This window comes from Channa argus, chromosome 22 (assembly GCF_033026475.1).
Source record: "Channa argus isolate prfri chromosome 22, Channa argus male v1.0, whole genome shotgun sequence".
NCBI lineage: Eukaryota > Metazoa > Chordata > Actinopteri > Anabantiformes > Channidae > Channa > Channa argus.
This window is the reverse complement of record NC_090218.1, coordinates 10,403,024-10,416,069: the sequence shown is the minus strand read 5'-3', so window position 1 is coordinate 10,416,069 and position 13,046 is coordinate 10,403,024. Positions and strand designations below refer to the sequence as shown.

The 13,046-nt window shown below is 43.4% G+C and overlaps 1 protein-coding gene across 2 annotated transcripts in view; it reads right to left on the bottom strand.

Annotated features, from left to right (window-relative positions):
• The window catches only part of jade2 (jade family PHD finger 2), a 175,653-nt gene that overhangs the window by 110,738 nt on the left and 51,869 nt on the right, over positions 1–13,046 (bottom strand). For both annotated transcript variants that reach the window (XM_067492162.1, XM_067492161.1), the window contains exon 4: positions 11,966–12,123. In XM_067492162.1, the coding sequence (XP_067348263.1) occupies positions 11,966–12,123 (158 nt within the window). The remainder of the gene's footprint in view (positions 1–11,965; positions 12,124–13,046) is intronic.

Sequence of the window (13,046 nt, the reverse complement as noted above, 5' to 3'; positions counted from 1 at the left end):
ATATGGAGACGAGGAGACGAGAAGGCTGTAAGAAGAAAGAGACTGAAGTCCAAAGCACGTGTGTGTGTTTCTGTTAGTGAAGAGGAGCGAGAGAAGAGTTGGATGAGATTCCCAAGTGAAATGCTTCCCAGAAAATCCCCAAGGGATAACTCATAAGTATCATAACATGTACATAATCTGTGCCTCCACGAATGCGGGCACCTAAACACACACACACACACAGTCCAGACTCCCACACATGACATCCATGTGGGGAACAATAAACACACACACACACACACACACAGACACACAATCAACCCACACTGAGCCTGAGGGTAGCCTGCAGTAAACACCACCAGCCACACACGCCGCACACGCTGTGTTGTGAACTGGGGAATTGCTTTAATACACACAAGCACACACACAGAGCTGTTTTTCTCCCAATGTAATTTAAGAAAGCTGCACTCATTTATCAACTCAGTCCAGTTCTCCTCTTCATACTTTTCCCCGCACAAGCACCAGCATCTCTTTGCCTTCTCAGTCGAGGCCCCAAATTAGTTTTTTTTTTGTGTGTGAGTGTGAGTGTGTCAGTGGCACTTAATAACAGTACCCTGGTTGAACAAAGGTTAAATAAATCAAAAACTGCCAAATGAATCTCTGGGTGGGGAATGTGGAGTAGACACATGCCAACACATTTAGGTTTTGGCAGGTTGCTTTTCCAGCTTCAACGTGTGAGCACACACACGCACACACACCAGCAGGATAAAAATGATTGTTTGGAGGTGAAATGTTTAAATTCCCCAGCTTCCTTAGGCTGAAGTCAGTCTGCCTGCAGGCCTCTAGAGGTGAATGGGTTTAGCTGGAGCCTGACTCACTCGCTGGAAGCAGAAAACCGGCTTGTTTCTGGCTCAGTCACTGTGGTCAGAGAGTCAGCCTGCCAGACGGGCAGGCAACCAGTCATTCAGTCAGCCTGCCAGTTCTGACTTCTGTCATTGCAGTGGGGTCGGCCAACGAGTCAGTAAATACAGTCGGGCAGCCGACCTAAAAATGTGGTCAGAGATGGACCTCCATGCTGTCATTGTGCTTTTTGGTTGGATGCTGGCCATCGGTCCAAGAAGAAAGTTCACTCAGTCTGCCAGATGTCACCTTAGCAAGCCAATCAGTCAGCAATGCAGCAATTCTTTTATGTGATTAATAAAGCATCCCCTGACCCGACCGCAGGCTGTGGTGAGGGGAGGGCAGAGAATTCCCTTCTTATTCTCATTCACCCGGTCACTGACCCTTTACTCATCCGTTCAATCACTCAGGCAAATGGCTCTTCTGCCAGCCCCTTCAACAAACACGCCACCCAGGCGAGTGGCCGCTGCGGCTGACAAACCTGAAATGTGGTAAGCGAGAACCCCACTGGCCCTAACGAGTGGTGAAGAGGTAGAAAATCTGTGCTCGGATAATGGCAGCGACTACAAAGAGGCGATGCCGCTCACGCCTGTCGATAAGCCTGTCAGCCAGCAACCTGGTTGATTACGCGATGACTCAATCACCCAGGCATGATTCACTCAAGAAAAAAGTTGTCTCTACTGACTGCGGTGAACAAAGTACTCGGGGACTGTAAACTCATCCAGAAATGACAATGTATCATTATGCTGCTGTGTTTGCCATTACGGTTCCCCCCCCCCCAGCCGCCCGAGTGGGAAGTTTATTAAGCCCTTTCCCCCAGGAAAGAGTTCAAACACTGCCTGACTATAATGTGTAATAATGTGTTATTAGTTTTGTCATGGGGACCTACCAGCTACAGGCACAAAAGCCCAATTTGGCTCCTAAGCCTGTACTTTAAGAAATACAGTTCTCATATTCACTCACCCATCCAGCCAAAACCAACCAAATCAGCCTGTGGTGAGAAATACACCCACTGACCTCTCATTGCAGTGTGGTGATGAGTTTATGTGGGCGAACTTGGCTTTTGCTGCAGCCGTGACTGTCCATCAACAGGTCAGTGAGTCATTCATCTCCTCGTCCATTCGGTAAACAGCCAATTAATCTGTTCACTCATCGACGCTGGCTGCCATTCAAACCATCAAAGAAGCCCGTTTGTGCTAATAAAGTCATCGAGTCAATAAGTTCGCCCGTCAGTCAGTCGGCGATTTACTACATCAAAACATCTGGGAAAGGAGACAACTCTCCTTTCTCAGATCTTATTCCCGTCCTGGCTGAGCTGACCTCAAACAACACTGATGCTATGTCAGTTAGAACTCTCCATTTTCAATGCAGTGCACTACATCTACTTCACGATATTTTAATTGAGTGTTTGAATTGAATGTGAATTCAATAGTTTCCTTTGAGGTTTCTGCCAGAGGCAATTTTGAAACGATGAAAACAATGTTGGACAATACATTTAATGGTAGTGACTGCAAATCAGAAATTATGACATTCCACTAATAAACCTTAGACATAAGGGTTTAGTGCAGTAAAAGTAGCTGCAACAGTAGGAGATGTCCCTATACCAGTTTTGCCCAGACTGAGTACAAGTACTTACATTTGAGTGCTCGCCGATATCGAGTACCGATGCAAGTACTGGTTTGCTTCTCGTGTGAGTTGCTGGACAGTAAAATCCTCATCAGTGCGTTTGTGTAATGCAAATGCTGCGAGAGCGAAAATTCTCGCGCTCTCTTCTGCCAGAACAAACACGGCAGCAACCGGTGTTTAATAAATGGAGCAAGTTTGGCAATTTTTTTTTTTTAAAGACAGAACAAAACAACAACAACAAAAAAAAAAAACAAAGCACAGATCAGATTTAGGGTGACATCCTGTATGGAGAAGTCCACAGAGGAATATGAAGTGAAATAACTTTTCAAAACAAAGAGAACTTCACGGAAAGTTCTAGTTACTATCTATCTATAGATAGATATATTAAAAACAGTCATTGCATGTCAGTGACATATTAAGTGTTTTTTAAATATTCTTTAGAATTTAGCACAGCAGAGCTGCATTCAGCTTCACTTTTGTCCCCGATTATATCAAACCAGCTCTAATCCACGGACATTTTTCCACCTCTGCCTGCCAGCGTAGGTTAATATCGTATCGGACGCAGTATCTGATAAGTTTGGATTTTTAGTACGAGCACACAATGGCAGGATCAGGCCTGATGGTTTAAGGATTGCTAAAAATATCAATGATTTAAAAAAAAAAAAATGGCTTTTTCTGTAATCTTACAAAGAGACCAGGAGTAGTACAAGGAGCTGGCACATACAATTTTTGTGGTGCAATGTAAATGATACAAAATAAGGTTTTGTTCTTCCAGCCGATCTGCAAACAAAAGAGCACGCAGTGTTTTCACGGTACTAATAGTTTGTCAGGAATAAAGCTGCAAAAAATACATGTGACCTCATTATTATGCAAAGTTTGCAGCCAGGCAAATTCAATCAGATCATCTTCTCGAGTCATTTGTTCCGATTCACAAACTGTCCCACTTCAGGAAACCAAAATCCAAAAAGAAAATAAATAAATAAATAAATAAAAAACAGCCACAAGCAGACAAAAGGATGATGTGATGGAGGTGTGGTCAGCAAAGAACTTACAGTATATGCTTCAGATTTGCTTCTAATGTGTTTTTTAAAAGGCAATATGTGGACTGATAATCTGTGGCCTCTGGCACACAGCTGCATGACACTCACTTTGAGCTCAACTCCTCCAGATGGAGTCTGAGGTACAGTTAGACTTATGCAACTGCTGTAGTCAGTAAAGCTCCTTCAGCCAGACAGTAAATCATTAGTCCATGCGCTGAAACACTCCCCCATTCATCCTCTATACAGTCTACAAGTCGTCCATGTGGACAGCAATTCCCAGAGCAACAGGTTCAACACGTAGTAAAATGTGTTGAATGTGCGTGCAGGTCATCCTCATACTTGTTCATTCATCCATCCACTTAACTTCTGTCATGTATCAAGAGCAAACATCGTGTGTGTGTGTGTGTGTGTGTGTGTGTGTGTGTGTCCATGTGCACCCAATGACCCTGTGCACGACGAGGCTGATGATGCTGCTCTTAGTTATGTTATTATCTGATGAAGAGCTGTTTTGTAAAGATCAGAGAGCGTCCTGGGGGAATTTCCAGATGCTGTGGACATGACGTGCTCGTCATGAAAGTGAACATTTGCACTGCCGGTGACTAAGCAAGGCACTGGTGGACGAGGCTGCAGCTGGGCCACACAGTTCTCAGAGGGTCTTTCTTATCACCTACGTCCTTCCCTCCTTTAAACAGTGTTTAACTGACTTCATCACATGAATTAAAGAGGGAATATTAACAGAATAATTATTGTGAGCATTTCTAGCTCTCGTTCTTTCAGACAAAAACTGTAGCATTTACTTTCTGCAAAACAGGTACGTTTTTTTCCAATGAGGGACTAAAACTTTGTCCTTAGAAAAATGAAAAATAACAAAAAATAATAATAAAAATCTGGGACTCTTGCTCTGAGCTACTTTTCTCTGCTGGAGTTTAACCGCTGTGTAAAGCTGACATTTATTGGTTGAAGATCGAAATTTAAAATTCAGGAAACGAAAATGGTGTTGGGGTCACAGCAGTGCTCTGACTCAGTTATGAAAAGTCTCCAAATAGATGATGAAAATATGATAGGATTCTTTTCTTAGAATTCTTTACTGAAACCACACACACACACACACACGCACGCACACTAATGAGCTAACTTGTGGTTTGCTGTGTCAAGGAAAAGTGTTAGCAATCCCAGAAGGCTACTTCAAGCAGGCGAAAATATACTGAATTAAAATCTCACAGTATGACATGAGCCTTGGTGGAGAAAAAAAAAAAAAAGAGCCGGAATAACAATAAATTTGTCAAAATATAGTTTTTAAGCTTTAAATACAGCTGAATCGTTGGCGTACATGACATTTAGACTGTCCTCCATCTTTGCTCTCCAGTCATTTGTCCTTCTCTCCATCTCTCTATCCATCTTACTGCCCTCAGGCTCTCCTCAAGCCATTATCTGTGTGTGTGTGTGTGCCAGACACTCGTTGAGTTATTAGCGGCCGATTAGCCTTCCGACGTGCCCGCTGAAAGGGTGTGTTAGCGACTCTCTGTGCACGTGTACTTGTACAGAAGTATTTGTATAAATAAACAGAAACTGCCCGTTTCATCAATAGCAGCCGACGGTTTTACATACTGCTTTACAGGAATGCAGCCATTCAAATGCTGTTGGCTTCACTTCCTTCTAGACCCACATCTGAATGCAAAGCCTAACATATGCACTTCCCCTCTGTCCACCCACATTCAAACTTAATCGATTTGACTAGGTAAGTCTGAATCTGCTAAATACACGGCCGCCACACGTACAGAAAGTACGAAAAAATGTCAGCAAATTACAGAACGTTTACAAAAACAATATTTCTCTAATGCAACATGTTCAGAATGTGTCGGGTGTCCGACTGCCACACATTCAGGCTGAATGTAAGAAACTGTTGTGTTGTCTATGAAGTATACTTGCAGTACGAGCAAACAAAAACATCTGCAGATGATATGAAATTGCTGGCAGTGGAACTCATCAGCCGGTAAATGGTTTTAAAGCACAGCATCTCTGTTTTCATCCTGTGGAGGATTATTTACTCTGCATGTCCGTTGTGTCATCACCTTGTTTTCCACATCACTGTTATGTGAATATTTGTGTTACTGTATGTCTGGGTTTGCCTGAAAGGGTTTGTTGCCTTGTCAAGCGACAGAATCTACATCCTCTCTCAGTGTTTGCACATTCCTTCTTCTCCGAGCAGAGCTTAAAGCTTCCTGACTGAATGTTTTACATAGCATCCATGTCTGTCTGATGCTGGTTTTGCATATGACCACAGCTGAGAGGAACCTGATGCACAGACATTCCATCATGGGGGACTATATGATGATTCCCGTCGTCCTGCAATCTCAGAGGGTTTGCATGCGGCTTTCTCGAGTAAGATCAAACATGGGTGGATCCGAGAAACCCGATTTCCCAAAGTAAGAGTTTCTCCTGGAGAAGGCTGATTTCTCTGCCATGTTTGTAGGTAATGCCCCCTATTTAAAATAAGTACACTCTGAGTTAGCAAAGCTGAAAATAACAACACATCCAGGCTCACGGTGGGCGGCCATCTGCCTTGACCAGTTGGGGTGAGTGGAAAGTGCAGACTGAAAAGAAAAAAAGCAACAAAAAGCAAACAAGGAAACATTGGGCAGGTTGGTAGGACGAGGAGCTGCACGCTGGAAACACACAGCTCCAAGGACTTCACACACTAAAGCACATGTAAACGCGCTAGAAGTTACTTCAGGCTTCGAGTCTCATGATTTCGTGAATTCTTTAAGCTTGTCAGCCCATCGGATAAATATTTGTACAGCCACGAAGCAAACAACGTTCCAACATCTACCTTTTCATAAGACCTGCACGCTCAGTCGCCGGTAAGGTAGCCTCACACGCGGCTCACAAAGCCAAACCACACACACCGGGTTCACATTGGCCAGCTCTGCCACTAGTCAGGGGATTAAAACGAAGCAATAAATAAAGTAACCACTATCTCGTTACTTAAAAAAAAAAAAAAATTAAAAAAGAAAGATCTTCTCATGTGTTTATGTGTAATTATTTCCCTCTCTGGCTTGGCGATGTCACTGGGGACCCGGCCTGTCAAGTCACTGCCAAAGACCCATTCACTGTCTGCACATAGCCAGTGTTACGCAACGGCTAATTACTTCCACTCGGCCCCTGCAAAACCGAGCCGAGGGAAAAGCAAAGCGAGAGAAGGAAAGAGAGAGAGAAAACAGACCAGACAGGAGGACAAGCAAGTGGAATGTCAACGAGGAAGAGAGAGAGAGACATTACTCCAACAGAGATAAAGGAAAGGTAGGAAGGTAAAGAAACGAGACAAAATAAGTGTGAGCAGGAGGACAGCGAGGGACACAAACAAAGGGAGTGCAGGACAAGAAGGCGGAGATAAGAACTCTCTCCCTCTACTCCTCTGCAGTGTTTTGGTGAAGAGAGGAAGCAAAAAAACACCACCAAACCATAATGACCTCTTCGCCATCCGTCAAAACAGTTTTACCGAAAATCATGCCACAGCGGCCAAATATGGTCTAAGGAGAGAAGCAAATGTGGAAGAGGAGCATTGTCGAAGCCAGACGGGGCAAGCAGCCCTTTTCCTCTCCAACAATTTTTTGGAGATGATGTCATTCATTAAAAAAAAAAAAAAAAAAAAAAAAAGGAAGAAAAGAAAAGAAAAATGTGTCTGTGCCTCCGGCTTGATTATAGCCAAAAGAAGTGTGTGTGTGGGGAGGAGGGGGGGTTGGAAAGAAAGAAAGCAGAGAGATGGGGCAATGTATGAAGATATCAACAGAAGAGGAAGGAAAAAAATTAAAAAAAGAGAAGACAGCAGAGGTGGATGAGGACAAAAATTAATAGAAACAGAGCAGAAGCATTACGCAAATGGAAAAAAGAAGAACAGCAGAAGAAATGGAAAGTACCTCAATTCATACTTTTCTCTTGACTTTAGATGTTTCTAATGAATAGAGCCTGGAATTATCTCCATGAAATGTGATCTGATCTTCATCCATATCACAGACAAACACAACGTGCAAACACCAAAAGCACACAAACACACCAGGGTTTCACTTTTTCACCGAACACAGACATTAAACGTTTTAAGTGCTAAGAGCGATGAAACCCTTGGTTTGAATGACGGGTCTGAACACAGTAGCCTGAAGGAAGAACTTCCTGTAGCTGTGGATTAGAGCTGCACAAATGTTCAGGAGGAATCTTGGACCACTTCTCCCCACAGAACTGCTTCATCTCAGATGTGGTCTCAGCTCTCAAAACGCCACTTCTTCTCTGTTGGGTTGAGGTCTGGGCTCTGACTCCAAAACTGTAGTAGAGTCACAGTCCTGTTGCATCAGCACACTACTACGGAGCGTCAGCTGGAAATGAAGATGACCTTATCGTCTTGGAGACCCTGATAAACTTGGGAATTATTTTCTCCTCCATGATTGTGAGCTGACCAGGCCCTGAGGCAGCGAAGGAGCCTCAAATCATGATGGTGTCTGACAACAAGACCCTCCACTACTTTCCCATTCATCCACTGACAGGCACCTGCTACTACAGTGCTATTTGTCATCAGTGGACTTTATGGTCTCACTAGACACAGACATCCTACTTCCCCTGCCCCTAAACCTAACATGCATGTCTTTGGACTGTGGGAGGAAAAGCACACAAACAGGGGGAGAACACGCAAAACCCCCCACGAAAAGGCCGCTGCCGGCTGGTAGATTCAAACCGGGGACCTTCTGGCCGTGCGTCGGCAGCACTAACCACTCCACCGTGTGCTGCACACGCATTTTACAACAATTAAAAGCGATGAAAAGATTGGAGCATATGGCCTGAGCTACGATGACAGTGCGAGCAGATGTTTGAGGAGATCATCAGGTGGGAAGAGAAACCCCGAAGCCACTGCACAGCAACGCAGCAGTATCAAGGCGCATGGATCGTTGTCATGGTGACGATTCAGACCTCAGGAGCAAGGCTGTGGTTACCAGTGACCAGACATAGTGACAGAACTGAAAGTTAAAGATAAGCTCACCCAACCAGTCTGACAGGTTTGGTGACTTTCTAGTCCTGAGGTCAAAAATACTGTATGTATCACGTACACTTATTGCCTAGACAATTTTTTTTATTTATTTTTAAATGCCCTTTCTGACACAACGCTCCTCAATTTCTACCGGGCTTGGGACCGGCACTTCACGGCTGGGGAGGGGAATGGGCTGTTGGGGGTTCGTTGTCTTGCCCACAGGATTGGGGATCGAAAGCACCGACCCTTTGGTCCAGGGACGACTGCCTTATCAACTAAGCTACAGCCGCCCCCCTGGACAAATGACCGTCTTTATACGTCACAAGCCTGTTTAAATCCAAAGTGACCGTGACCACATTTTCTTCTCCTTCCAACACAAACCACTCTCCACTTTCTCCGAGACCCTTACTGACCTATTTCTGAGCAGACATCACTTCCTGTGGGCGTGTTCCTCCTGCTGATTTTGCTCGAGCGAAGAAGCTCGTCTGGGCCGAAACCAAGGAAATCTCAAGCTGCTTTCCGCCCAAACATATCAAATAGTAGAGCGATGAAGGGAAAACAAATGGGCAGAGAAAGACAAACAGCAGTTGCGAGGGGAGGTAAAAATAAATGATAAAAAAAAAAGACCAACGCTGACTGATACCATCAGCTCAGTCACACTTACGCTCCCCATCTTCTCCTCCTCCTTCTCCCCAACTAGAAGTTATCGCTCTATTTCTGCTTCACTCTGTGTCACTTCATCATTCTATCACATAGAAGATAAAAGATAAGCCCGCATTCATCCGTCTATCCTTATCTGACTTTGCCATTTCTCTTCCTCTCCCAATCTGCTCATCTACTTATCTGCCTTCAGGCTCTATTCAATCTGTTAGCCCCATACTGCTCGTGTGTGTCTACTGAGATATTAAACTATTAGACAATGTAATCTACAGTGGCCCCTAAAGACAAAGCGCGTACAAGAGAAAAAGCAAATACCATAAAAGGGAAATGCAGCGAATGGAAAAATATTGACTGGCCAGTGTTAAAGGACACGTTCGCCGATTTTGAACTTGCTTCTTTTGGGTAAGAGATGTACATGAACACCATTAAACTACCCATATCTACTTCTAGCTGAAAAACACCTCCAGATGACATCACTTGCAGGAACCTTCAGTTGAGATTATGTCACCTTGTCACACTATGGAGTCTGTAATCATGGTCTCCTCAAGGTGACGTCATCTGGAGGAGTTTTTAAATATGTTCATGTAGGGAAGTTTCAAAGCATTAATGTTCATTTACACCCGGAACTCAAGCCATAGAGAGCAAGTTGAAAATTGGTGAAGTCGCCCTTTAATATTGAGATTTTCCCCAAACTGAGGTGGTGAATCGGTTCAGGTAGAACACCTTGTGGTTCTGGCTTCTCCGGCTTCCAATGGTCTTTGAAGATGGTCATTTCTTACTCATGTAATTAAGTTGACTGCAAGTCGTGCTGACGATGGTCTTTTGATCCAAACATTCGTAGCATCTGATGAGTCTCTGCTGTTTTGTCAGTGGGCTGTAAAACTAAACGGTTCGGGCAAACAATCAGACTAATCTTTTTAAAATACATGCAGTGGGGTTTAGAAAAGACCCCACCACATTTTTTTTTATTTTTTTTTTTTACACAACAAATGATGTCAGATTACATTTTACACAAAAGACCGTTTCATGTAAAAGTGGAGACTCTACAAACTAATCTTAATTTAAAATCTAAAACTGCTGCTGGTCACATGCTGACGTGTCCTTGAGTGATTCGGAAATAAAGACCATGTCTCCCGAAGACCAAACAACACTCCACTTGGCTCCTTCCTAATCTTTTCACAGTCAGTTGGAGTTTTCCTTTTGTCTTCTTGGTGGAGATTTTGGCCACAATACTGTGTAATACAGGTGTATTTATGCTACAATCCTTTTATTTTTACCTTTTATTATTTAAAATACACTTTAGAGGTCTGTCTTCCTTTGACCACATTTGTTTTATATAGAAAAAAAGCCAATTTAAATCAACTGTGATTTAATGTTGTTCCAAGGAGATGATTCTTAATAAAATAAAATAGAGATAGATCTAGAGATAGATTTTATTTTATTTTTTTTGCTACTGATGACATTAACAAAACCCTCCTATAATAGTGATACCTTTACTAGCCACTATAAACTGCTCTTCTATAAAGTTTCTTTATACAGTTTCTATAGCAAGGTCTTCTATATACCAGGTATAAACTCCACGGCATTATTCTCCTTTTTATTTTCAGTTTATTCTGTTCAGCAGCATTTGGCTGATTTATCTGCAACAAAAACCGCACTTTGCAATGAAATTTTAAACGAATAAGCTTTTACTTTTATTTGTCTCCTGTCTGCGAAACTACAGAACATTCGTACAAATCTCACATGACTTGATCATTTGTCTCCCAAAGAAAATGCATACTTGTGTGTGTGTGTGGCCTCCCAGTATGACGCGTCTGTCTAACAGGCATTACCAGGCAGTCTGAGCATTTTCATTAGTTCCTAGAACACCAAACAAACCACATGGGTATGTGAAGCAGCTGCAGTAGTACTAGAGAGCCACAACAACCTACTGGGGCGAGAGAGAGAGAGAGAGAGAGAGAGAGAGAGGAGAGAGAGAGAGAGAGAGAGAGAGAGAGAGAGAGAGAGAGAGAGAGAGAGAGAGAGAGAGAGAGAGAGAGAGAGAGAGAGAGAGAGAGAGAGAGAGAGAGAGAGAGAGAGAGAGAGAGAGAGAGAGAGAAAGAGCCCAGACTAATCAACAGTGTGTAAGTGAATGTAAGTGGGTCGAAGTGCATGTCTGCAAACATCTGCCTAACAGCTTCATTCTGTGTGTGTGAGTGAGCGGGTATCGCTGTCTGCACGTGCACTGCACGAGCTTCACTTTGCATGTTTGTAGATTTCTGCACGTGTCTAAATATATTGCTAATAAGTGTAGCTGCAGTTTAATTACCTAAATGGTTCCCACGTTTCTCCCCACTTTCCATTGCAATTTCCTAGTATCTCGTATGCGCGCGTGTTCCATCGCATTTCTCAGAATTACTTCCACAAGGTTGTATCCACTTTGCGCCAGCGTCGAAAAATTCTTGCACGTTTTCCAAAAGGTCAGTGACAATGGGGCAATTTTCCAAAACAATTGTTAGTCATGACAAACAAATGTCCAAATCGCATGACTCATCCAAGGCCTTGTGACGATGGGAACTCTGCCAGAGTGTGTGTTTATGGTGGTGACGTGATTGTCTGTGTGCACAACAGTACATACAAGCCCGAGGACTAACATACCTGATCGTCTCCTATTGTATAGGAGCTGCTGGGATACAACAACAACAAAAAAAAAAAACAAATCATCTGTGTCCTAATTTTAAACTTGCTGTTTTTGTGCGAGTCCTACCTGACCACAGGCTCTGGTATGGCCTCCAGGTTGGCAGGAACCTGTACTCCCTTCTCCCACTCTTGTCTCCAGGGGTCTGACAGCACATAGAAGTCATCCACGCCGAGCTGGGCCGAATCGGGCAGCTTCATGGCGGTGATCAAGTCGGTACGAAAAACCTGCACAGACAGCAAACACTCGCACTCATTTCGGGGCTTATATAGGGGCAGGGGGGGACAGTGGGTAACATATGAAAACTACACGTTCTTGTTCCATTCTGGTGTATTTGACGCTACAAACCAAACCAAGTTATTTTCACATGGGCAAACATCATTGTCATCGAACAAAAGGCAGGGCTGCAGGACTCTGCTCAAACTCAAGACCCACTTCACACTTGAACAGTTATGAGCAGGCATTTCTTTAACCATTATTTAATTAAAGAAAATAGGAACAGAAATTTGTATCGTTCGTGTGCCGACCGTCCAAACATCATTAACCCCTGGTGCAATAAATTGAAATATGCATCATCATATCCAAGGTGTCCTCGAGGTGTCTCTCACAGAACTCAGACTGTATTCTTGATAAAGTCATTGCTGATGAAAACAAACTGTCCACAGTTCAGCTTGACCATAAAAATGCTGTGGTTTCAAAATTCTGCCTTTGTGTTGCATTTGTGCCTCGACTGCTGTTTAACACCGCACGAGCACATGACAAACACAACATGAAAAACACATGCAATGGGAGTGAAGGCACTGAAGAACATTTGTCTCGCAGCGCATGAATCACTCATCTTGCGGTGTTGACTAATTCATATCTTTGGCTTGCTTAGGTAATAACTCAATGCATCTGCAGGCTTTTTAAATACTCTGGATGTTTGACTGCTCAGGAAATGGGGATTTTCCACTGCAGTTTCCCTGATCTTTTTTGTAAGTCTGCTGTGTTACTTTTGGTTGCAAAGTAACAAGGGTGCTTTTGACTGGTTATGGTCTCTGTGTCTGGCTCCACACAGCAGACTGTGGCATGTTTTAATGCTAAAAACCGACTGTGCAGCACCTTTGTCAGAACATGGAGAGGATACATTTGTTTGCTCCTCTGCATCATT